This window comes from Colias philodice, chromosome 1 (genome assembly GCF_061535455.1).
Source record: "Colias philodice isolate Cphi_HAF_F1 chromosome 1, ilColPhil1 Martin Lab GWU primary, whole genome shotgun sequence".
Taxonomy (NCBI): Eukaryota; Metazoa; Arthropoda; class Insecta; order Lepidoptera; family Pieridae; genus Colias; species Colias philodice.
Genome location: NC_143086.1, coordinates 11,770,150 through 11,793,267, shown reverse-complemented (window position 1 = coordinate 11,793,267; position 23,118 = coordinate 11,770,150). Strand labels below are relative to the sequence as shown.

The following is a 23,118-nucleotide window of genomic DNA, read 5'->3' as shown; positions in this document are numbered from 1 at the left end:
TAAGTAGCGCCTATACTTTGTTTGGAAACAAACAATTTATCGAGGTGCTCATGTTCGTAACTTATGAATATTTTTGCACAAATTGTTTACGATTACCACCGAATGAATGTATTAATCGAACTAACGAAATTTGTTATGGTTATTATTTTCCACTTTGTACAAATATAGTTTGTAAAATCCAACCGTGGATTGTGGTCGGTGTCGTTGAGTGGAGGACAGGCCGGCAATGGCGGAGATATAACTGAGAGGGATGTGAGGTGGAACATAATAATTAACTTTGCGTGTTTTGCTAAATAATTTTCCATAGATGTACGGCGTTAAGTACTAAGAAATTGTTGCACTGAGAGTGGCACAATTCTTATCTGTGTGTTTCACATTTTTATTCATGTGTATTGACGTGGTTTCTATTCTTATTATATTCAGCAAAAATTGCTATCCACTTGTTTTATTTACACCCAGCCCCACTCGTCTTGGTGAGATAAAATAAAATATAGATTGCCAAAAAATATAGGTTTTATTTACATTTTACAGCTATTATTTATATTCACAATTATTTTTATAATATCGATACATTGATAATGCAATAAATAGAATGTCATTATAGAAATAACACATTAAGCTTAGCACTAGTTATTATTGGAATCTAAATTTTAGTACAATATGAGATTATCACTGGTCGAATCTTCCATAGAACTTCTATAAATTATTCGTTGTTCAATACTTCCTTAGAGCATTAGTCAAGCCGCCATATACCTGTAAATTAAAATTGGTATTATTTATCTAATTTATAATTAATTGATGGAACGTAGGTAACAAATCTTGCTTGAATTTTGAACAACAAGCTATAAGGAATAATATCCCATGATATATTATAATAAGATATAATATAAATAACAAATTTGCAATACGTCTGCTACATCAGATTGCATGTTGATAAGTATTAGCGTGGTGTGGTATTGACTGTGGGAAAACGAGATTGTTTTAAGTAGCTAATTATTTCCTATTGAATATGTTTTGTAATGTCCCGTTTTATTGATTAGTCCTATGAACTAAAAGTGTACCTAAGACGGATATTTATAATAAACTACTAAATAATTGATAAGCAAATGCAAAATAAATAATATTTATTGAGTAATATTTATATTTTTAAGGCTTGTAAACCAGTAACCATATGCATTTTGGGATTATCCAGGATAAAAAATATAATTTAATTTCAGTTAATTTGAAAGAGTGTATAACGAAATGAACGTTTATTCATAAGCAACAACAAAGCTTTAAACACCGAGTCATATTAAGGACATGTTGGTACCCCAAGCGCAAGCCAGTAAGAGCAATGAATATTTAGCGAAATTCCATGTAATTAAACAATATGAGCATGACCATTCTTTTAAAATATTTTAAAAATCGTTTAAATCGTAATAACATTATAAAGGAGCGTAACTATACTTATATTATTGGTCTTTCCAAGATCGTATCATATTTTCACCCTCCACCGATATTATGAAAAATCAAAACTGACCTGACTCTAGTTAATAGAAGATTCTCTCCAGACGCGATGAAGCAAACTGCTTAAATTAAAGAATAATATTAATCGGTCATGAATTAAAACAATTATATTAAAATAAATTATTTAATATTATTTTATAAATTTCTACTAGGGCAGCTTTAAAGTCTTTAATTAACGACTAAAATAAGTTATAGGTGAAATTATTAAACTAAACGAGAGCATTGTATAATGACATCAACCGGATGTCAACAGTAACAAATGTTGCAGAAAGGTCATGGTATAACCTCATGAATAATTATCTAATCTAATGCTAACAAATGATATGTTAAATCACAATACGGAATGCATACACGTACGAATGTTATTTTAGGAATGAATTATATATATTGCATTATATACATTTAATTGAAACAATAAAATCGGAATAAAATAATATACCTAATCTTGGAAATAATGATTACGGTTCTTCAATAAAACTGTGAACTTGATTGATAATATTCACCAAATAATAATAAATTAAATAAGATCATAGCGGTTTATGATAGATAACTATAATTATTGTTCAAAGGATTTATAATGTATATGCTACTGTCGATCTCCAATCTCTATGAATACGAATCTTAAAAATAAAATTCCCCTTGTAAATTTCACTACATTATATTATATATAATAACTATTATAATAAAAGTTGTCTATTATCTTATTTTAATTGAATATTGAGCTTTATAAATAACAATCATTAAAATTATTAATTGCACAGGTACCATTGAGTATCCGTTCTATGATTGAGCTACAAATGTTATAAACTAAAATCCTGCAAAGTACCGATTTTTATATAATTTAATAAATAATTTAAATTAACTTTTTAAAAACAAACTTAATGTATAAACATGATAAAATAGTGTGTATAATATTTTCATAGTAAAAATTAAAATCGTCATTCCCAAAAAATGATAAAGATTAAATTCTTAAAGTATTAAAAGTGTACCTAATACTCTAGTAGAGACTTAATAATCATGATTGCCAATTTTTCATGGTTTCAATTGTGTTACTCAATATTTAAAGCTTCATTAAAAATTCCAAAACAAATAGTGATTCAAAGCAATTAATGTTATTGAACCGAAGTAAAATTAATTTATTAAAGATAAAATTGTAACTATCTATTTTATTAAAAATATATATACCCAAATAATTTTTACACTTAATAAACCAAATAATAAATATAAATTATTATTATCCATAAAAAATACAGAATTCATTAAATTTATAATTCAGCATGTTTAGATTGGTGATGCTCCGTTTGTTTTATTTCAAGTCACAAACTAGATACTAAGTAAATCTTGTAAAACAGAATGTCAAAATACTTGACTAATAAACATGAATGTATAATAAAAATAAGTTATATTTCAAAATGATAACAAAATTCAAATGCAAGTAAAATGCAATTATGTATGATTCTGAGATGATGATTTAATGAGATCAGATAGTAGAAATAAGAGAGTTGAAAATACTACAGAATGATGGTTAATTGAAGATATCATTTGTTAGGAAGAAATAAATATAAATATATATATAATAAGTAGGTCATTATCAATTTGAAAGTTGAAACAAACTTTCACTTTATCTAATAGAATAATATTACGACAAGTTGTATAACCTGTATGTTTATATTAATCTATATTTAATCAGTACCAGTTTATCTTTTGCACAAGATAAAATAAGAGAAAGTCAAATTTTAACAGAGAATAAAAATTAAATTATGACTAATGGAAGTTCATAGAAACAGATTTAAAATTCCTAAATGCATTATTCAATGCATATTAAACACTAATCAATAAATAGATAATATGCTTAAATTCTTTTCGTTCCTAACATAATAGCATTATAGTGATTTTATGTACAAAAACTGATGTTATGACTTATGATCATGCATATATCTCACTCATATATCTTACTCATTTCAGATGGGTCTGATTGATTTAGTTGTAAAGTTATACTTTATCCCAGGCATGCTTATAGCGACGTTTTCTAAAAAATCTTTTAGATAAGAAGTACTTAATAACTAAAATGAGAATAAGAAAAGAAAATATGTACAGAAGGCTTAGCATTCCAATATCCAGGTTCGATAGCGGGCTTTGCGCTGCAGCTGTGGATCTCGCTCTTCTAGCATCTTGAATGTTGTTGGCTCCATACATCCTTTGCAAATATTGATACACTTTGGGTAAGTTCCAGGCGCCTCGGGCCTGCCTGCATTCAGGACACTTGATGGCACTAGGAAATTGAATTTTGGGGTGTTCAGGATCTTCAGTGACGTCTCCGGCCAACCTTAAATTAACTTCATTGTGTGAAATCCAAAGCCAGAGTACAGCCTTGTCATTTTCTTTTACATCAAATATTCTGTTCCTTGCAGCCATACTTTGGAAATGCTGGGAGCAATCAGTGCAACCAAAGAAATGTTTGACATAGCCATGCATTGCCTTCAATACTTTGGGGCCTTCTATGCCAGGCTGTTGTGCGGCATTCACGGTTAATGTATGGAATAATGTCCACAGTCCACAAGTATAACCTCTATATTGAGGTTGGCTTCCTCTGCATCCTATATATTCTAGTTCTGGTGAAAATACTGTATTATAATTATTTTCTAGCCTTTTTACAGTTTCATATATTTCACTTCCACTCCATTGAGATTTTTTGCCCAGAGTATTGCGTAACTCAATAAGGTATTCTTTTAAATTGTATCTAGCTGGAAATGATACAATAAGCACATCTAAATAATCCAGGAGTGCTTGCAATGGTTCACCACTCAGTACTTTATGTCTAGTTATTTCTGTATGCAGACTTGTCTTAAGTGTTTTTTCTAGGTCTGTATAATAAACAAAATCAGGATCTTGTGCTGGTTTATCTTTAGTAATAAAACTGTCATTGTTGTCATCAATTTCTAAATCTCTAGCAGGCAACACATAATTTTTAGACCTTAAAAATGCATTAACAGCCTTAAGCAGGGTTTGTCTTGTAGGATTCTTTGGTGTGAGTGGTGTTGGTTCTAATGTTGATCTAACTGCAACTAATCCAGGAAATCTTGTAACACCTGCTACTGTGGCCAACTCACAAATTTCTTGGACTCTTAGAACCTTAATATGCTCATAATCATTAATGTCTAGAGCTAGCTCAGAACCAATAGTAGAATTTTCATTTTCAAAAACTAGGAAAGTATATATGACATCATTGGGCATAGTACTCAAGGCAGTAGTGTAAGATTCATAAGCTGCTATATTGAGTAGAGGAGCTGATGATAAACGGCCTAGAGATTGTTCAGATTGCAGTTTAGCTATCAGTTGAGCTCTTAGTTTCTCTGCTGTATCTGCTAACTGGAATTTTTCTCCAACAAAGGCATTACCTTTTTTGTAGAACTCATGTAAATAGCGTAAAGATGGATATGCCATTACTTCAAATTGTCTACATATTTCATTATTTTCCTCCACTGAACAATCAATGACGGCCAATTTTATAACATTTTTCCATGCAGAGACATCAGCAGCTAAGCTTTTAAATTTCGGAGCAAACGCGCGACAGTGTCCGCAGTAACTGTTGTAAAACTGGACTATGTAAGCATTTTTTTGACCATATACTTTTCTATTAAAGTTTCTGTTAGTTAACACAGTTACGTGGTCCGACTTACTATAAAGCCCTTGCTGCTCTACATCATTACTGTCTGGTACAACAGCACCATTAACAAATATCAGAAGAAAAACACCTATGAATAGAAAACACCAGTAGTTCATTTTTAAGCACCACAGAAACAAGTTCCCCGCGAGTCTGTTTAGTTTAAAAACTAATTTAGTAATTTATCAACACCGATTTATATTTCCCTCTATTCATCCGTGTTGAATTAATACGTCACAGCCAGTTTACTATCGCACCATTAATGTTTAGGTACGTAACACAAGACGTCGCAAAGGCAAACGTAGAAAAATGAAAGAAATCACAGAAAGAAATTGCGAGTCGAAATTCTATCAACTTTTTGACAAATGACAAGCCCGATATATCCACAGAGTAAATTTTTTTATGTTATACAGATTAAATAGCTATAAGCTGAGGCGCCGTGGCTCGCCATAACCACAACATAAAGCTCACTAAACTTGGCCCCCGCAAAAAAACTTTTTTATTAGTTTTAAATTTTTATTATGCCATATCGTTAGTTCGTGGTTTGTTCTCAATTGTTTGCTATAAATAATTGTTTGTTCGTTAATTGTTTATTAGCAATAAATCAAATAAAAGTATACTGTTTGGTAGCCCCCCCACAAAATTATTAATATTTTGTTCCATTATTACTTTATAAACATTTATTATCGTTTCGAGTCTATAGAGATCTTAATAGAGACCATAGAAATGATACATATGGTGATCAATTTGAATGATCGATTTGAATTTTGTTTGCCTTTGCACCATCTTAGAAAATAGGTATCGTTAAAAAAAGAAAAAAAAAGACGTGTGGCACTCGGGACTGCCGCGGTAAAGCTATTGCATGCTATGCCTTCAAGCCACACCTCCATGCCCGTCGGAGTGGAGAGCGTGAGGTTTTTTCGTTACGGAATTTCTGCATTCGGTCCCCGCGCTCAAGGCCCGCGATAGAAGCTATGCAATAGCTTAAAAATCAGCCTCTCGTCTGTGGAGCAAGCCCATCTTTTTTTATATGCGCATGATTAGGCGCATCTAAGGGACCACACTGTGGTATTCAGGATGTAATTTTATAATACAGCACTGAGATATATTATGCTATTACAGTACACGGTCCCACAGGGGGTGAGGTTTTTCCGTCTACGGGCTAGTAGGGGATGTCCGGGTAGCGAGTAATCTATAATTTCAAGGTACCTCCACATGCGCACAGATTAAATAATTTATTACACATGCGTAAGAGCGTTTTCACATTATCCGATCCGATATCGGATATCGGACGCCCATAGTCGATATCCGATATCGGATACATACTATTTTAAATGGGAAACAACTGATGAAGATCTCTGGGTACCTAATCATTAAATTTAAAGACGGTGGTATAACTCGTACTCTATGCATAAATGCATTATATATACCTCCTCCAGCTAATTACGAGCACTTCGACAGGATTTTAACTAATATTTCACACATTATTCAGCATAAGCTGCCCTCTCACTGTCTTCTTCTGTTAGCTGGTGATTTTAATCTACCAAATTTATCATGACACTTAGACCACAGTACTCATTCACTTTCACCAAGTTGTAACAATTCATCAATAGAAAATCTTTTTGTAGATACTCTCTCGTTTAATAATCTTCACCAAGTAAACTCTGTTCCTAACATAAACGGAAAGACTTTAGATCTTATTATAGCGAATGTCACCAACGTTTTCATTGTTCGACAATGTGATGATCCTCTTGTAGGTACTGACAGATACCAACCTGCTCTAAGTATAACCATGAAATTTAAGCCGTCGAAACGAGTTAAGATTAAAGCATTACCATTCTCTTAATTTTTCCAAAGCTAATTTTTCACGCATCCTCCAAGAGTTGGATACTGTAGACTGGAATACGCATCTTAAATCTAATTATTCGGTTGATGACTCTGTTGATAATTTCTACTCTGTCCTAAACAACATTATACAAAAACATACTCAATAGGCATGACGAAAGATTTTGAAATCCTCTTCCATAATGTGTGTATACGTTTACTATACAAGAAAAACCCTATATTTCGGTAATATACTTAAATTTAACGAAGATAAAAGCCATTTTCCAAAAAATATTTATTAACTGTGCCAAAACAGCTCGCAGGTGTCATGGCGTAGGCGTGACGTCACACTTTGGTAAATACGTAATTATTTGTACGCATTGCGAAGAAAATTAAAAAAATATTTATTTAATATGTGTTATAGAAACGAATTTCAAAGTTTATAAGTGGTGTGCAGTATTGCAGTGTGAATCCACATAAAAATAATGCTCAAAAATGTGTGAGTAATTATTTCAAGCGAGAAAATAATAAGAAATGATTGTATAAAGTTGGCGCGGAGAACCCCGAAACATGTATTCGTGAAATCGCAATTATATTTCTGTTCTGAGGCGATAAAGCATACGTGAAACAATAGAAAATAAATAAAAATGCGTATTCTCAACATATTCATAACAACAAAAAACATCTAACGTGAGTTGTTTACTTAAGCGTGACGTCACGCGTGTTTTAGTCATAATGGCCAACTGCAGTATTTCAATGTTTTATTTTATTGATAATCTCATTAATCTTAATGTTTTTAAGATTTCTAAGTCACTATATGTAATTTATCTATTATACATTTTCCCTTAAAAACACTAATACGATCATTTATGGATACTGTCGTCATGCCTATTATCTAGTCCAAGATAACTACCCTTCATGGTTTAGCCTTCCCTTAATAAAAGCCTTATAAGAAAAGGCCAAATTTCGTTCCGATATCATCATGAGTGTTGCCAGAAATTTTTAGAGAAAACTAAACAAAATTGCCATATTGTATATTTTTTTATATTAAAAAGGTATGATTGAAAAAAAATTCAATTGATTAGATCGTAGTTGTACATACTGTAAAAATAACCTTAAAAAAACTGACTTCAAAAACGGAAAAGTAAAATATAAAGAAGATTTGATATTATTAATTACTGCACATTATTTAGATGAGCTATTTACTAAATAGTTTTGATATCGGTGCCAAACCTTTTCCTTTTTTTAATGAACGGTTTAAGGTTAAAAACAAAGCACTCAATCTGTGACTCAATGACAACAATACAATAAACAGCAAAACAGCACAATACCCGAGTAGGAGGAGGAGCGAGGCAGAATGAGTAAATAAAGATGATAGAGACTAATGTCTTGAAGATACGGTTGAATTTAAGAACGCAATATATTTTTGTTTACTTCAGTTCAGCCAATTGCCGTATATATAGGACGGTATTAAAAGAGCTCCCGTATAAATCGTATTTTTAATGCCTTTAAATACTTAAATGAATGTTTTCTTAATAAAAAGGTTTAAAGTAAATAAAAGGATTTTTTTTACATTTAGCGCCCTTTATGACTGAAAATACACAAACTAGTGCTTTTTTTGCAGTTGGTATAATCTGGCTATCGGCGTCCGATATCCGATATCGGATCGTATAATGTGAAAACGCTCTAAAGGTATTGACGTTGACACTTGACAGTTCATTTATTGATTTTGGTATTCAGCATGAACTGTATCGGAGTTCTTGTTCTTCATCTGCTATTTAAGTCTTAAATGTATACATACTTTATTGTATATTTGTGAACAGTAAATCTGTGATTCAGTCAAATTTACATCGTTAGAACCATTGGGCATTGGTTTAATTATTAGAAGGCAGCAGCAGTCAAGTAAGAATATTCGAAATTCCATGTTTTTATAAAATATGTTCTAAGGGGGTATTTCTCATTAAAATAAGTATAATAACGTGAATTATTTTCAAGTCTTCTATTAAAAATTTAAGTTTGTGGGTGAAATAAGAATCCTAGATAAGAAATTGAAAATAAATAATAATTTTACAGCAAGTAAAATCTGTTTTGTAAATCAGTCTAATATAAGCACAATAATTCAGCAGAATGTCTACTCGAAACTTACGAAGACTCTTAGGTGCAACCACACTACCACCAGTTGAGGATGAAAACTCTGATGATGACTTTGTACCACTTTATACAAGACAAGAATCTGCTGGTGCAGCTTATTCCATTGTAAGTATAGATGTGTTTTTGAAAATTTAACATTGCAAAGCAATTGTTCTTAATATTGTATTTAAGAAATGCTAATGTATAAAACTTGAAGTTTATTATTGTTTATTACTTATTGTTTAGTATTGAATTGGGGGGTTGCACTGAGATGAAAAATAAACAATGTAAAATTACATCTTTTACAAGTGTCTAAAGCTGTACTTGTTACAAACAAAACAAATCTATACTATGTAAAATGCACTGCAAATTAATGCAATTTGAAAATTTTAATAGTATCTAAGAATCTTCTAAAGGGAAAACTACTGTTAAAATTTACGTTAGCATATTGCTTAACAAAGCTGCCCTAGCGAAGTTTATTCTTTAGAAAATTTAAATTAGCATAAGTGTACATTTATTATTGAAAATACAATTTATATTATGCTTTGCTATATCAACTGAAGAACCAAAGATTTTTAATACATGTGTTCTATGCGTGATATTTTTTCATGATTGATCAACCCTAATAATAAAAATATTAAGTTCCATACAAAACATAGTATTCAATATTTTGTTGCCAGTTGGAAGTAAATTCCACATCTGAGGCTGAAGCGGAAGCAGACAATAAGCAAGAAGAGGAAGCTGAAGTAGAGAATCCGCGGCAAGAAAAAAAGAAGAAAAAGAACAACAGGAAGAAAAGGAAGGCAAAAGCAACAGCATTTGAAGTAAATATTATGCTGTACACTATTAGTTTTATAAAAAAATCTTTATGGAATATTAATCTTAATCTTTGATAATATTAATCTTTGATATAAACAATTTGATCCACAAATACTTTCCCAAATCCAATTCCTTATAATTTTGTGTACAAAACTGTAAATCCTAATACTATTATAAAGGCGAAAGTTTGTATGTATGGATGTTTGTTACTCTTTCACGCAAATACTACTGAACCAATTACAATGAAATTAAGCACACATATAGAGGGTAACTTGGATTAACACATAGGATAGGTTTTATCCCGGAAACGGGCTTTTCTTTGAAAACGCGGGCGAAGCCGCGGGCGGAAAGCTAGTATTGTATATACATTATACACATACATTACTGGCTATCAAAGACTGCAGATTTGTATTGTTACTCATGATCATCTATTAACTATTCAAAAGAAAATAAGAGCCACTTGTTTATTACATTTGAGTTGACATGATTGTTTAAAATCATTCCTAACTAACTACGTACTTATTTATGACATTGTAATAAGTATTATTTAATACTGAAGTGTTGTATTTTAATTTTGAAGTATGTTATTAGTAATTTTGGGTATGCTTTAGGCCAATTGGTCAATTATTTATCGGTGGTAATTTATTATTTTTCTGAATTTTGACAATGCAAATCGCTTCTATATGAAGATAAGCTGAATAAAAAAAAAATTGGTTTTTGAGGCATTCATACAAAATGAATGTATGGTTTCATGGTTTAACTTTTGCTGAGTTTTCTATCACATACATTGTGTATGGTTGTGTATGGTGAGTGGTATGCTGAGGATTTAAAGAACCTTTAAATTGGAACCAGGGCCATAAGGATTAAGGATATTGAGGACATTTGAGATTACAAATTTCGCAAAGAAAGCGATTTGTCAATACAAAATCTTTCACACCAAGCGACAGTGACAAAAACTAAGACATCCAATGATTGTATGAAACCAGCGAAAGGAAATGTTTCGTGCGGATATTGTTAACCGATTTACATTTGCAAGGCAGCATCAGGTAAGGCACCCCGGAGTGGCTACGGGGCGGTCGCGCAGCGAATGCGTCCCGAACACGCCGCGTAGCAAATTATCGACGTATATACAATTATACACTCAGTAACAATATGTATTCTTATTACTTCGAAGATGCCGTTGACAACTACGAAAGCATTGACAAATTTGGGAACCGTAAAGAATTCTCTGCGCATGCGCGGCGTGTACCGAGCCGCTTTGAGAAAGCTCGCAATCCGCTAGTATGATATGGCCCTAAGCCACCAGCACCAAGCCGAGCGTTATCACCAATGCCGCGCGCGCTCACTGCGCTCAATGCTCTACTGAAGTATAACCCAGAATGTGATTTGTTTGCGGATACTTGAGGTTTAATCATGCTGGCATCTATCTGTGAAGATTATTTATGATTGTTTTTTATAGTTTTTAATGTTTATTAATAAAAAAATGTAATTTTTTGTATAATGTTTGATGTTTTCACTTTGATGTTCACAGGTTTAATTATAATAATAAATAAATAAACTCTTATAAAGTAAGCTAATGATATGTAAATAGAAATAAATCATTATTCAAACATCAAAAGGGTTACAACAGGTAGATAAGTAAATAAATGTTTATTAATATGTAACAACCTTTTTATTTTCTCTTCATGATTAACATCCTAAATCAGGGCGTTGTGTCAGAAATCCGATGCTATAAACGCAGATGCTGCAGCGGAATGGTTCGACGTGACAATGGTGAAAAAATATCGGACCATAATCGGACCTTCTTTATCCTTCTTTATCGGACAATAAAGAAGAAAGAAAAATTGAGTCGAGGAGGTCGAAAACGACAGTCACCGTTCGGTTTTAGTCCCTTGTTTCTTTCTTTCTAATAAGAGACAGCTTACTAAATAGCAAATTGCTAAAGTTCAGTTGGCTGAACACTCAACAAACACACTATTTGATAAGGAGGGAGTGTACAAAAAGGAAAAAAATGGTGTATAAAAAATGTTATATTTTCAATAAATACAAAGTTTATCAGTTGTTTTAAATTAGCTATTAATTGTACTTATTATAAATCAATCAAGAGCTTCCAAACATAACCTAATACATTTCATGAAGAAAAAAAATTTTGGCCCTTGTTTTCTTTTGTTTGAGTATTATACACCGTGATTTTGATTACCCTGTTAATTTTATTTGTACGTATACTCGCGATGATACTGATTAATTTAACCAAAGTTTCAAATTTAATTGATTCTTGAAAAATTTATACCTGCCTGCGCATATACCTGCGCCCCCGAGTCTTCCCATTTCTTCTTTCTGTTCGGGACCTCTCCTTTCTTTTTCGCAGCGCTCCGTGCCACCAGAGTGAGCCTTCTGTTTTGTTATTTATAACTTTCATCAATCATAAGGAATTTGTACATTTTATGATTTTAGATGGATGAAATTGATAGATCGGTCCGAGAGGTAAATGCTTTGCTCGGAGAACCAGTGCCAGTCGTAGAGGCTCCTGTACAGGAAGTTAATCCTGGACCTGCACTATTTTCCGTCCAGCAAAAACATCTGGATGCTAATAATGAATTGCGCAGAATATTCGGCCCGGAATCAGATGAGGATGAAAGACGGTGTGTTGTTTATCCTAAAGTATCTTTAAATATGAATTTTCTGTTCATACCTACGTTTGATACTAGGAAACTGATCCAATTGAAATTGCATTTGTTATAGACATATAATTGCCCTATTCTATAATTATATATAATATATAATTAATCTAACTTAAATTAACACCGAGAAAAAGGGTTGTAAAGGAATTTTTTGGATACATTTAACGCTTAAAAACTCTTGCAGGCGTCTGCGACAGCACAATGTTCGCCCACAGAGAAATATTGTACTTCCCAAGAACTACAATTTCAACAAAATGGGTAAAACAGTTGTTTTGATGTAAATTGGTCTAATTTTTATGTGTATGTATTTAATATTTTAATGGGTTAAAATTCTTCCTACAGGTCTCTCCACTGTCATAAGAGATCGAAAAGATGATGTTACATATTTCAGCTATGAACATAGCAGAGATTACAGGACGATGCAACAAACATTCTTGGACAATGTTGCAGGGTGAGATTACTTTAAGTTAACTTAGAAATATACGCATATTGCAGCTATTATACCAAAAGATCTATTGCTTTATCTGTTAAGTGCAAGTAGTTTTAGTTTAATAATTATCGTTTAGTGCTTTTCATATGGAATATTTATTTTATTAATTAAAATATTGTAACAGTTTGAGGGCTGCTGGAGTTATGCCTCCATTAGAGGATTTATTGAAAACGATGCATGTTGAAGCTCTTTTAGAGGTAAGTTTGATAATACATTATTATATTATACTTGTAAACTTAGAAAAAGATTACTCTAATTTATATGTATTACTGATATACAATTTAAATTCATATACAATATACACATAAGGTAAATTTCCAAATTACAGTCAGCTGATATCTTCTTCCGCATGGAGAATTACAATTTGGCGAATGATATAATCGAGCAAATCATTGCGTACTTGCAGTATGTGGCCCACCCTTGCTTCACAATCACTGGTGTAAGTGTAATCATAGTCATATTCATATTCTATAAGCTAAAAAATTACAAATTCTTCAATCTAGTATTCATTTTTACCTCTAAAATTTAATTACCATACTCTTTAATCTTTATACATTACAAAAAAAATAAAAAAATAAAAAAAAACTTTTATTTCAGCGACGGACTCGTCTAGAATACAAGTTCATAGAGAATCGTCCGTTCCACATTGCTCTGCTCAAATATCTGCATCTGCTAACGAACAGAGCTTGCCACCGAACCGCTTTGGAGATAGCCAAAGTCCTGCTCAATTTGGATCCCACTGATCCCTTGGCAGTGATCTTTATAATAGACACTTTGGCCTTACGAGCTCGGGAACATAAGTGGTTAAAAGATGCCGTAGAATACTGGAATTCTACTCGGGAGGGGAATTTTCTTTTCAACTTGCAGTACTCCCGGGCTATGTGCTGCTTCCACCTGTCTAGGTCGAAAAATAACCAGTGTAAGTTAGGCGGGGATGGATGAGTTTTATAATCAATTGTGATCTTTATAATTATTTTGACGTATATTTATGTCCCTTTACAAAATAGCAAACATTGTTATATTTATTTTAATAATATTGAATATTATTCAGATCCACCCGGTTATCAATAGTGGTATTTTTTCAGTCGACATTGAGGAAGCGAACAAAATATTAAAGGAGTGTTTGTTGAAGTTCCCGTTTGCCTTGATGAAGATCTTGGAGTGCAGCAGCCAGAATCTGTCCCAGCAGTTAAAGGAAAGCCATTTGTTTAACGGCTTTGCGATAAAGAAGTAAGATGGTCTATGCATAATTAAATGCACTGCATTATTCAAAGGAGCCTGCGACTGTATTGCAACATTTATTGATTTATTAATATTAACGTCACAAGATATGCACAGAACATTTTTTATATAACCAGGATTAAAATTTGTATTTAAATTTCGCTAGATTGATCTAACACTTTACAATTATACATCCATTGGAAACATATCCATTGATGTATATAAAGCTGATCAGTTAAATGCGTTCCTCCCTGTACATATATGTATACTAATTACTTTAAGTGGCAAAAATGTTATATATTGGCCAGTTTTAATGATTGTATTCTATAAGGAATATTTTATTCCTTTATAAATCGGTAAATTGAGATCGCCTTGATTATTAACATACATATAAATATAGATACACATTGACATACATTCTTGACTACAATATTGGCAACAATTGTCTTTACAAAGGAGCAGTTGCACTTTACTTATGTATGTTGTTTTCTCTAGTACGCCAAAAGCGCTACAAGACTTAATGTCGTTGTACGCAAAATTCACTTGGTCCCGTTGGCGCGAACCACCCGTAATGGAGTGGCTGCTAAAGAACGCCACAGAACTGTCTATTAAGTATGATTCTGATGTGAAGTCACAGGTGTGTATGTTTTGCGTTGTGACCTTCAAGGTAAGTACCGCTTCGGGACGCATGGGTTTATAGTCGGGCCATTTTTTCTTTCTTTTTTTTCGTTATGTTACACTTGATTTTACACATATTTATACAATAATGACGCACATATTATGTACCTACAGCCATTGGTTTTTATTATTATTTACCTTATTAAATCATCAAGTAGTCATAATATTGACAAATTTTTCGTTGTGTTTACTTTTTTTATTTTTAGTTTGTTTTTTTTTGCAAGATTTTTATTATTATTTACACTTTATGTTAGTAAAATGGCCTTACTATAACTGCTTATGATTATTATACTTTAATTAGTTTATGTTTACAGAATCTGTCTTGCAGAATAGGAATAAACACTAGTTTGTCCCAATAAATAAAATTATACGAGTTTGTTATTTCAGTGAGGTTTTTAAATACAAATTTAAATTTTTTGAGGCTTGTGTCTAGGTGATTGCAATAGAGCTTGTCCATTTTAATCATAAGTGCTAATAACATGCTTTGAGCTAATAACACTTGGTTTGAGGGAATGCCGGATCTTATTCTTGGAATGGCATGTGTTATATGTGTTTGAGTTTTCAGGCTATGGCATTGAGGGAAGTAGAGAAGAACTTATCGGTGCTGCAGAAGTGGCCGGTCGAGATCGTGCGGCATCTGTGCGTCATAACCCCGATGTCAGATTTACTTGTTGATGGTGTAAGTGTTTAGTGATAATAATTCATATTCGAAGGTATTTTATTTTATACAATAGTGCCTAAAATTTGGAATTAAACCCATATGATTTCGAACGTGTGATCACGTTTCTCAAGCTCTAATCCGAACTACGAGCGGTCACGTTTGTATTTTTTGTCCAGTTTTTGTAGGCCGTAGGGCGTTTGTCCACTACAAGGAATTTTACGGTCCGGCATTCCGATTTTTTACGGTCCGGTATGGCACGCCTTTAATCTATATACTAGCTTGTGCACTATACGTAATTTTACTGTCCGACATTTTACTTTTCTCTATTCCGGATGGTTTTTTGAGTTTACGAGTCGCTGTAGGTATAATTGTTTTCGAGTGCCCATTTGCTTGGATTTTACTCTTTTTATTGCATATGCCAATTGAAAGCAAGCTCTTGTTTTACTTTCTTTTAGCTGGCAATGAGATTTGAGAAGTCGGTATTGTTATTTTATATACATTGACCAAGCATTGACCTAAGTATAATTATTATCTAAGTAAGTGTTGGTAAGTTAAAGTTCAAGTGGGAATAGATATAGCTCCTCGTCACCGATTAAAATAAATAAGTGAAACACGCATTTTAAATCTCTTACGGAACTTTACTTATTATTATAACGAAGTAATATAATATACCTTCTATATTTTTACTCGTTTCTTGTAAAATGCGAAAACAATCATTTATGATAGCATTATACCGCCAAACTTCCTTGAACTGTACGGCACTGATCCGAGTAAAGACGGACAAGTGCACAAGCAATTCATCGGTTTTTTCATGCCACACCGGACCGTAAAAAATCGGAATGCCGGACAGTAAAATTCCTTGTAGTGCACAAGCGCCCGTAGGGTAAAGAGAAAACACAGTCAAAAAAAATAACCTCTATATTAAATTATTTTGGCAAAGTATCAAGCGAACTTCGTTTATATGAAATCGATTAATACATCTAGTAGCAAATGAGAAATTAAAAAAAAAAAAAAATAGAAAAAATTCGATTGCGAGCCGAGATTCGAACGTGCATCTTTGTGCCGTTCCAAGGCGTTTCTAAGTTTCCACTCATCCCTTTACGAAGTCGGTTAATCCCTCAGCCCCCGGAATCACAGACACAATAGAAAATCTATTGTGTCGTGGCCCGATCGGGCCGCTGTCAATTTACGAAGTCGGTTAATATAATTAGTAAAGCTTCCAACAGACCTCTACGAAGTGGGTTAACTTTCCAGGCGGTACCAGAAGTGCCGTCATACCTGAGCGCTGACCCAGTGCCGCCTAAAGAGAACAACATCAACCGCTACGGTTACGTCATGCAGCGTCAGGTCAACCGCCAGTTCCTGTTGGAGTTCCTGCGCACTCTGCAACCGTTCTTCGATGATAACGACTAAACTGGTTAGTATGGGACTTGGTGATCGATTGGCCTAGACTCTAGAGTAAAGACTGAATATCAGGTTTCATGAGATAGCTCTAAAAAGTAAAATATACTAAGTGCATGTACATATGTTTAATGTACGGCTATTTTAAACAGGTACCATATACCTACGTAGATTTGATTGTGACTTTCAATGTTATTCTTTTTTTCAGATTGTGCAGAGATGAAAATCACAAGAAATATGGTGTGGTTATAAAATGAGCAGAGGCATAGGAACGCATTTTTACTCAAGCATATAAATCATTTTAAATGTTAGAATATCTTGATGTGCTGAATAACCTACCTATGAAATTATTACCATCTCTCTATGTGTTTTATATAATATCTTGATATTGTATATTAGGCCTACGATTTTATGAGTTACTCCTGTTTTGGATTTTAAATTGTTCCTCGACTGTGCGAAGCACATTAGTCTGTCAAAACTTTTTCTACTTATTAAGATTTTTTACAGATTTTTTATAATCCTTGTAAATTTCATCAAGTATCATTTATCTATCTTTAAACGGTACATATATACCTTGATATTTTGCTGTCTTTGCGATTGTAGACAATATTTCTCATCGTATTAAATGTTGTATTGAAAATATAATATTATTATCATAATAATTATATCTGTTTGTGATAGTAGTTTAAATGTCTAGTACACAAATTATATTTTTAGATTCAAGATCTTGATGTCTATTATCTACATATTGCTGACAAAGCGTAGACATTTAAAAATATTTAAATAGTCGTTAAGGTATTCTTATTAAGTTAACAGAAGAAAGAAAAGCTCTTGCTTGTATGAATTTAAATTGTTTGCGTTTACAAATTAAGATTTTATTTTGAAATTTTACGAAAATGAGTTTATATGACTGCTTTATGGTCGATAAGTAGCAATTTATTTGTGCTATATACAAAACTTGTAAATAGAACTATCCGAAGCCTATTTTTTTACGTTTTTAATCAAGAATAGATATATTGCTAAATGACTGGATCATTGATGAGAAGATGTAAACAAACTGCATGCCAAAGTCCTATTTTTCCAAATTGAATTCTTTTCGATTTTTTTCCAGTCCACGATTAATATATTCGCCGAGGCCTATAACCCTCATTTTTTTTTATTATTACATAGATTTTTCATAGAATAGCATAATATTTATTATCTCAAAGTAGTGCATCAAAGTTAATGCTAATAACGATACAGATCTCAATGTGATTTTTGTCTAACATAGATGTTTTTTTGAAATATCTAAATGTGAAACAAGTTAAAATATTTAAACATGTACTACACTATAAGTCTCATTGTGAAAAAGTTTTAAATAAAGAGAACTCCAACATGTTGGTTTTTATTTGTCCCCAGCAAGTCCCCAGATTTCTTCTTGTTTATAATGAAACATGTCATTGTTTTAAATGAAACATGTCATTTAAAACAAGACGAAATTTTTTGCAAAAGGATAGGAAGATTAAAAAATCGGTAAAGTGCTAGATGGACTGGCGTCACTAAGGGTTCCGTATAAATAAGCATTTTTTAAATGACCCTTTTTAATTGCAATGCTACGGTGTTAATTAATATTTTATAATACATCTAGTTTTATTTTTGTGATAGCTGCCCTCTATTGTACTTTATAAGAACCTATAGTTATGAACTTGAAAGTGACTTGAATACATATTATGTACAATTATTACCATAATTTGGATTCATTATTATCAATAGAAGTCGCTATTATCAATAACGAGCAAAAACTTACAAAAAAATTTACACGTTTTTGATCCCTAAATATTGTTTTTATTTTTATTTTATTGTTTTTTTTTTTGTTTAATATTCCGTGAATATTCCAAGCGTCTACCTTTTGCCGCTAACAATATCCAGCAAAAGAAGTTCGTTTGCTATGCTTATTTTATTCTGCTTTTAGTGTTGTTGGTATACCGGCAGTATCTAGGAATGCATAATATCTAAAATTTTTCTATTTTTTCCCTTTCGCTACGGAACCCTAATAAAATGGGATTAATAATATGAGGGAAGATGACGTGTTATATCAAAACGATGGGGATTGTTTAAACTTGAATTGTAATTGTAAAACCCCGTAAATCCCAACTCTCCTCATAATTTACGTAGAGCCATTCATAGTTGACACTATTTTTAATTTTTATGTCTAAATTGCCCAGGCTGTTTAAAATTTTTGAAGCTCATTTGCTCAAATTCAAAGAGCGTGAGCTTCAAATGAGCTTCAAAAATTTTAAAAGGCCCGGTCAATGTATTTTATTGATTTCTTAATATCTATGCACTATAAGATAATAATTAAAGCAATAGATACGTTTGTCAACATTTAATCTTTTCATCAAAACGCTTTCGTTTGCCGAGAGCCCGAGAACTCACAAAATTTTATATTTTTTAGATTAGGTATACCTACGGAATACGGATGCTATCGGACTATATCTACTATAATATAAAAATAAGTCGGGTTTTCCTTCCTGACGCTATAACTCCAGAACGCACGAACCGATTTCCACGGTTTTGCATTCGTTAGAAAGATCTCGGGCTCCGTGAGGTTTATAGCAAAGAAAATTTGGGAAAATTTTCAACAGAAAAGCGGGAAAATATGAAATGTTACATAAACCGTTTTTACTTAATCTCTAAAAAATTTCTAGTTTTGTTTGCTAGTAGTCGTCGCTCGGGTTTGCTAGTATAATATAGATAGATCGGACATTTCTTGCGGAAGTTTTCTTACAGATGGAAACGCGGCCTTAAGCCTTGAATCCACTTGAGCATGCTCAGGCGAATGAGCGGCTCATTTGGCCGAGCCGCTCAAGTGGAGACGCCTGAGCACGCGCGGCCCGAATATGTGCGAAATATATGGTCAGATGGTCAGTTATCAGCTCAAAGCTGGTATACACTGGTATATCATTGTTGTGATCATAGTGTATACAGAATACAGACATTAGTTATAAATTATTATCTATAACAATTTGTCTTCTTCAGTGTTGTCTTCAGTCTTCTTCAAATCAGTCAGTCATCTTTCAAACAACGTTTTCATAATACCATATTACCAATACAAACAATAAATATTTATGAATTGAATGTTTATTGATAATTTTCATAGTAAAATGTTTCATAGTAATCCTACATCGATATTTTGTATAATAGCAACGGAATTTTGCGAAAGATTTTCATTTTGCGGCTTACGAAGTAAGAAGCATGTGAAGGTATGTAACAAAATTATGTGCGTAAGTAATTATACTTATTACCTATTTCGTTTTCTTCAGCTATTTTATCCTTATACCTACGAAACGTCTTGTGCCTTCATGAAAATGCTGCCACTGTTGTTTACCATATTTTTATAATGATGTGCTACACAATGCCTTTGGTGGGAGCGATACTAGCAGATAATTTTATTGGTAGATACAAGTAAGTAAACGAAACTATGTATATGAATATACTTACTATCTAAAGTGAACTAGTAGGTAGACGATCGAAGTTATCACAGCGAAGCAATGTGTTATTATAATTATTCTTCTTTAATATACAGGGTGTCCCAAAAAGTAGTGATGAACGGAAGCTGGGAGGTAGAGGACCAAGAGGGCTATCCGAATCACCCCCATGTGTGTTATGCGATTTTTCGTATTTTCGGAGTTATTACATTTTTTTCAATTTTTCATCTATCGCCGAGTACGATGCGATTTTTATTTATGGTGACGTGAATTATTGCGCTAGATGCTTGATTTTTTTTGTGTGCTAAGCTGAAAGATAGGCCAATTTAGTATGGTAACATTTACTATCGTTAGATCTTCGAATGGAATAAAAAAAAGAATTAAATGCCGAGAAAGATAAAATTACCCAGTATGTTCATAACTTCAAGGGCTCATAAAAAAATAAAATCACATAAAAAAGGTTTTCCATTTGGCTTTTAAAAACTTGCTCTATCGATCAGATAGCTACCCTAAAAATTTCATTTTATTATTCAGAAGGCTTCAATCGAAAAATTGAAATCTAAATGTGGTAAGTGCAAAATTTTTATTAACATGATGATCATTAAAACCAATAAATAGGTGTTAAATTACCAGAATTTTTTTAAAATAGCCCCGCTGTTGCTCAATGCAAGTGCGAAATCACCGTAAAAAGTTGTCTTTTTAATGTCTAAATGCTCTTTTATCATTTCTAATGGTTTCTTCTGATACTATGAATTTCCGGGTTATTTCGTCCAAATTGTGGCATTCTCTCAAGTAGCCGAGGTCTTTTTAGTATCCCCATTGAAACAAATCAATGGGGTTTAGGTCGAGGGACCGTGGAGGCCAGGCTTTAAAGCAGGCGTCACCGGCGCATGCGCAGGCTGCAACGACCAATCCATCTTTCAGGGTATTTTTGCCCTTTAGCCTGGCCTCCACGGTCTCCGGACATAAACCCTATTGATTTTTTTCTGTGGGGATACTACAAAGACGAGAGACTGCCACAATTTGGACGAAATAACCCGGAAATTCATAGTAGCAGAAGAAACCATTAAAAATGATAAAAGAGCATTCAGACATTTAAAAGACAACTTTTTACGGTGATGTCGCACTTGCATTGAGCAACGGCGGGGCTATTTTAAAAAAATTCTGGTAATTAAACACCTATTTATTGGTTTTAATGATCATCATGTTAATAAAAATTTTGCACTTACCACATTTAGATTTCAATTTTTCGATTGAAGCCTTCTGAATAATAAAATGAAATTTTTAGGGTAGCTATCTGATCGATAGAGCAAGTTTTTAAAAGCCAAATGGAAAACCTTTTTTTTGTGATTTTATTTTTTTATGAGCCCTTGAAGTTATGAACATACTGGGTAATTTTATCTTTCTTGGCATTTAATTCTTTTTTTTATTCTATTCGAAGATCTAACGATAGTAAATGTTACCATACTGAATTGGCCTATCTTTCAGCTTAGCACACAAAAAAAATCAAGCATCTAGCGCAATAATTCACGTCACCATAAATAAAAATCTCATCGTACTCGGCGATAGATGAAAAATTGAAAAAAACGTCATAACTCCGAAAGTACGAAAAATCGCATAACATAAATGGGGGTGATTCGGATAGCCCTCTAAGTCCTCTACCTCCCAGCTTCAGTATATCACTACTTTTTGGGACACCCTGTATATAAATCTCGTGTCACAATGTTTGTCCTCAATGGACTCCTAAACCACTTAACTGATTATAATAAAATTCGCACACCATGTGCAGTTCGATCCAACTTGAGAGATAGGATAGTTTAAACATGTAGGTACCACGGGCGAAGCCGGGGCGGACCGCTATAGTTATAATATATAAATTATAAAATAATACATATTAAATAGGTCTGGTTTCATAGGTTTTTGTTTATTTTATCAGTCAGTTAAAATGACGAATAAATAATAATGTATGAAAGTAAACGTTCAAACTGCTCACAATTGCGAAAAATTTATTTTATTGAAACACAGAAGATGTTTCAATGGTAAAAATGAAGTTTATTTTCACACATATACAAACAATGAAAAGCTTTTAAGTTTTTTTAACTGTTTCAGTTAAGTTATTAATTATTATGATTCAGTAATTTGAGTTATAGGCTAGGGCTACAGACATTAATATCTAAGGTGCGATAATAGGTTGATTCTTACCACTTAATAAAGGAGAATGGGCAAATTGGGCCTGAAACTTGGGCTAAGACCAATACACACGAAATATTGTTTTTGTGATAGATCATTACACATACCTTACGAAAAAAATAAAATAAAAAAATAAATCAACCGGGTTCTTGTACCTACAGTCAAGGCAAAAAGTTTTATTTATTTGGCTATTATTTTGCGCACAATAACGGTGTTTTTAATTCGAGTGAAGTAAATATATATGTATCTAAATGTCACTGGAGTGACTGAGTTTAACCACAAAAAACGTCTAACTACGTTGAATTATAATAAACACGGTATAGGTACCTGTTACAAAACATAATATTAGTGTATTTCGGTTATTAGAAGGCTTAAGATTAGTACGT

General features: G+C 32.6%; 2 protein-coding genes across 4 annotated transcripts in view; one reads left to right on the top strand and one right to left on the bottom strand.

Annotated features, from left to right (window-relative positions):
* Nucleotides 1-493: 493 nt before the first annotated feature.
* LOC149491377 (sulfhydryl oxidase 1-like) lies at nucleotides 494-5,509 on the bottom strand. Of its 3 annotated transcripts, none has more exons than XM_089694356.1 (3): nucleotides 3,602-5,509; nucleotides 1,520-1,568; nucleotides 494-753 (listed from the first exon to the last, which is right to left on the bottom strand). In XM_089694356.1, exons 1-2 carry the CDS (start codon nucleotides 5,287-5,289, stop codon nucleotides 1,526-1,528), a joined length of 1,731 nt encoding a protein of 576 aa, XP_089550482.1. In that variant the 5' UTR covers nucleotides 5,290-5,509; the 3' UTR covers nucleotides 494-753; nucleotides 1,520-1,525. The 3 variants fall into 3 exon arrangements, with proteins under 3 accessions (XP_089550482.1, XP_089550491.1, XP_089550499.1); XM_089694365.1 differs by having other exon boundaries at nucleotides 1,520-1,565; XM_089694373.1 differs by lacking the exon at nucleotides 1,520-1,568 and having other exon boundaries at nucleotides 495-753; nucleotides 3,602-5,508.
* A 3,218-nt stretch (nucleotides 5,510-8,727) lies between these two features.
* LOC149491376 (uncharacterized) overlaps nucleotides 8,728-23,118 on the top strand; it is a 28,218-nt gene continuing 13,827 nt past the window's right edge. The window contains exons 1-15 of the mRNA XM_089700730.1: nucleotides 8,728-8,896; nucleotides 9,068-9,250; nucleotides 9,805-9,948; nucleotides 12,398-12,585; nucleotides 12,809-12,882; nucleotides 12,967-13,075; nucleotides 13,239-13,311; nucleotides 13,443-13,553; nucleotides 13,712-14,033; nucleotides 14,200-14,344; nucleotides 14,831-15,002; nucleotides 15,579-15,692; nucleotides 16,929-17,086; nucleotides 20,230-20,300; nucleotides 20,378-20,519. Of these exons, the coding sequence (XP_089556856.1) occupies nucleotides 9,122-9,250; nucleotides 9,805-9,948; nucleotides 12,398-12,585; nucleotides 12,809-12,882; nucleotides 12,967-13,075; nucleotides 13,239-13,311; nucleotides 13,443-13,553; nucleotides 13,712-14,033; nucleotides 14,200-14,344; nucleotides 14,831-15,002; nucleotides 15,579-15,692; nucleotides 16,929-17,086; nucleotides 20,230-20,300; nucleotides 20,378-20,519 (1,952 nt within the window). The 5' untranslated portion in view covers nucleotides 8,728-8,896; nucleotides 9,068-9,121. The remainder of the gene's footprint in view (nucleotides 8,897-9,067; nucleotides 9,251-9,804; nucleotides 9,949-12,397; nucleotides 12,586-12,808; nucleotides 12,883-12,966; nucleotides 13,076-13,238; nucleotides 13,312-13,442; nucleotides 13,554-13,711; nucleotides 14,034-14,199; nucleotides 14,345-14,830; nucleotides 15,003-15,578; nucleotides 15,693-16,928; nucleotides 17,087-20,229; nucleotides 20,301-20,377; nucleotides 20,520-23,118) is intronic.

What these genes read in the sequence shown, in the direction of transcription:
- LOC149491377 (XM_089694356.1), bottom strand. Translation starts at nt 5,289, where the DNA reads ATGAACTACTGGTGTTTTCTATTCATAGGTGTTTTTCTTCTGATATTT. An exon ending in ATTGGAATGCTAAGCCTTCT is followed by an intron (nt 1,569 to 3,601) that starts GTACATATTTTC and finishes CTTTAATTTAAG; the next exon opens with CAGTTTGCTTCATCGCGTCT.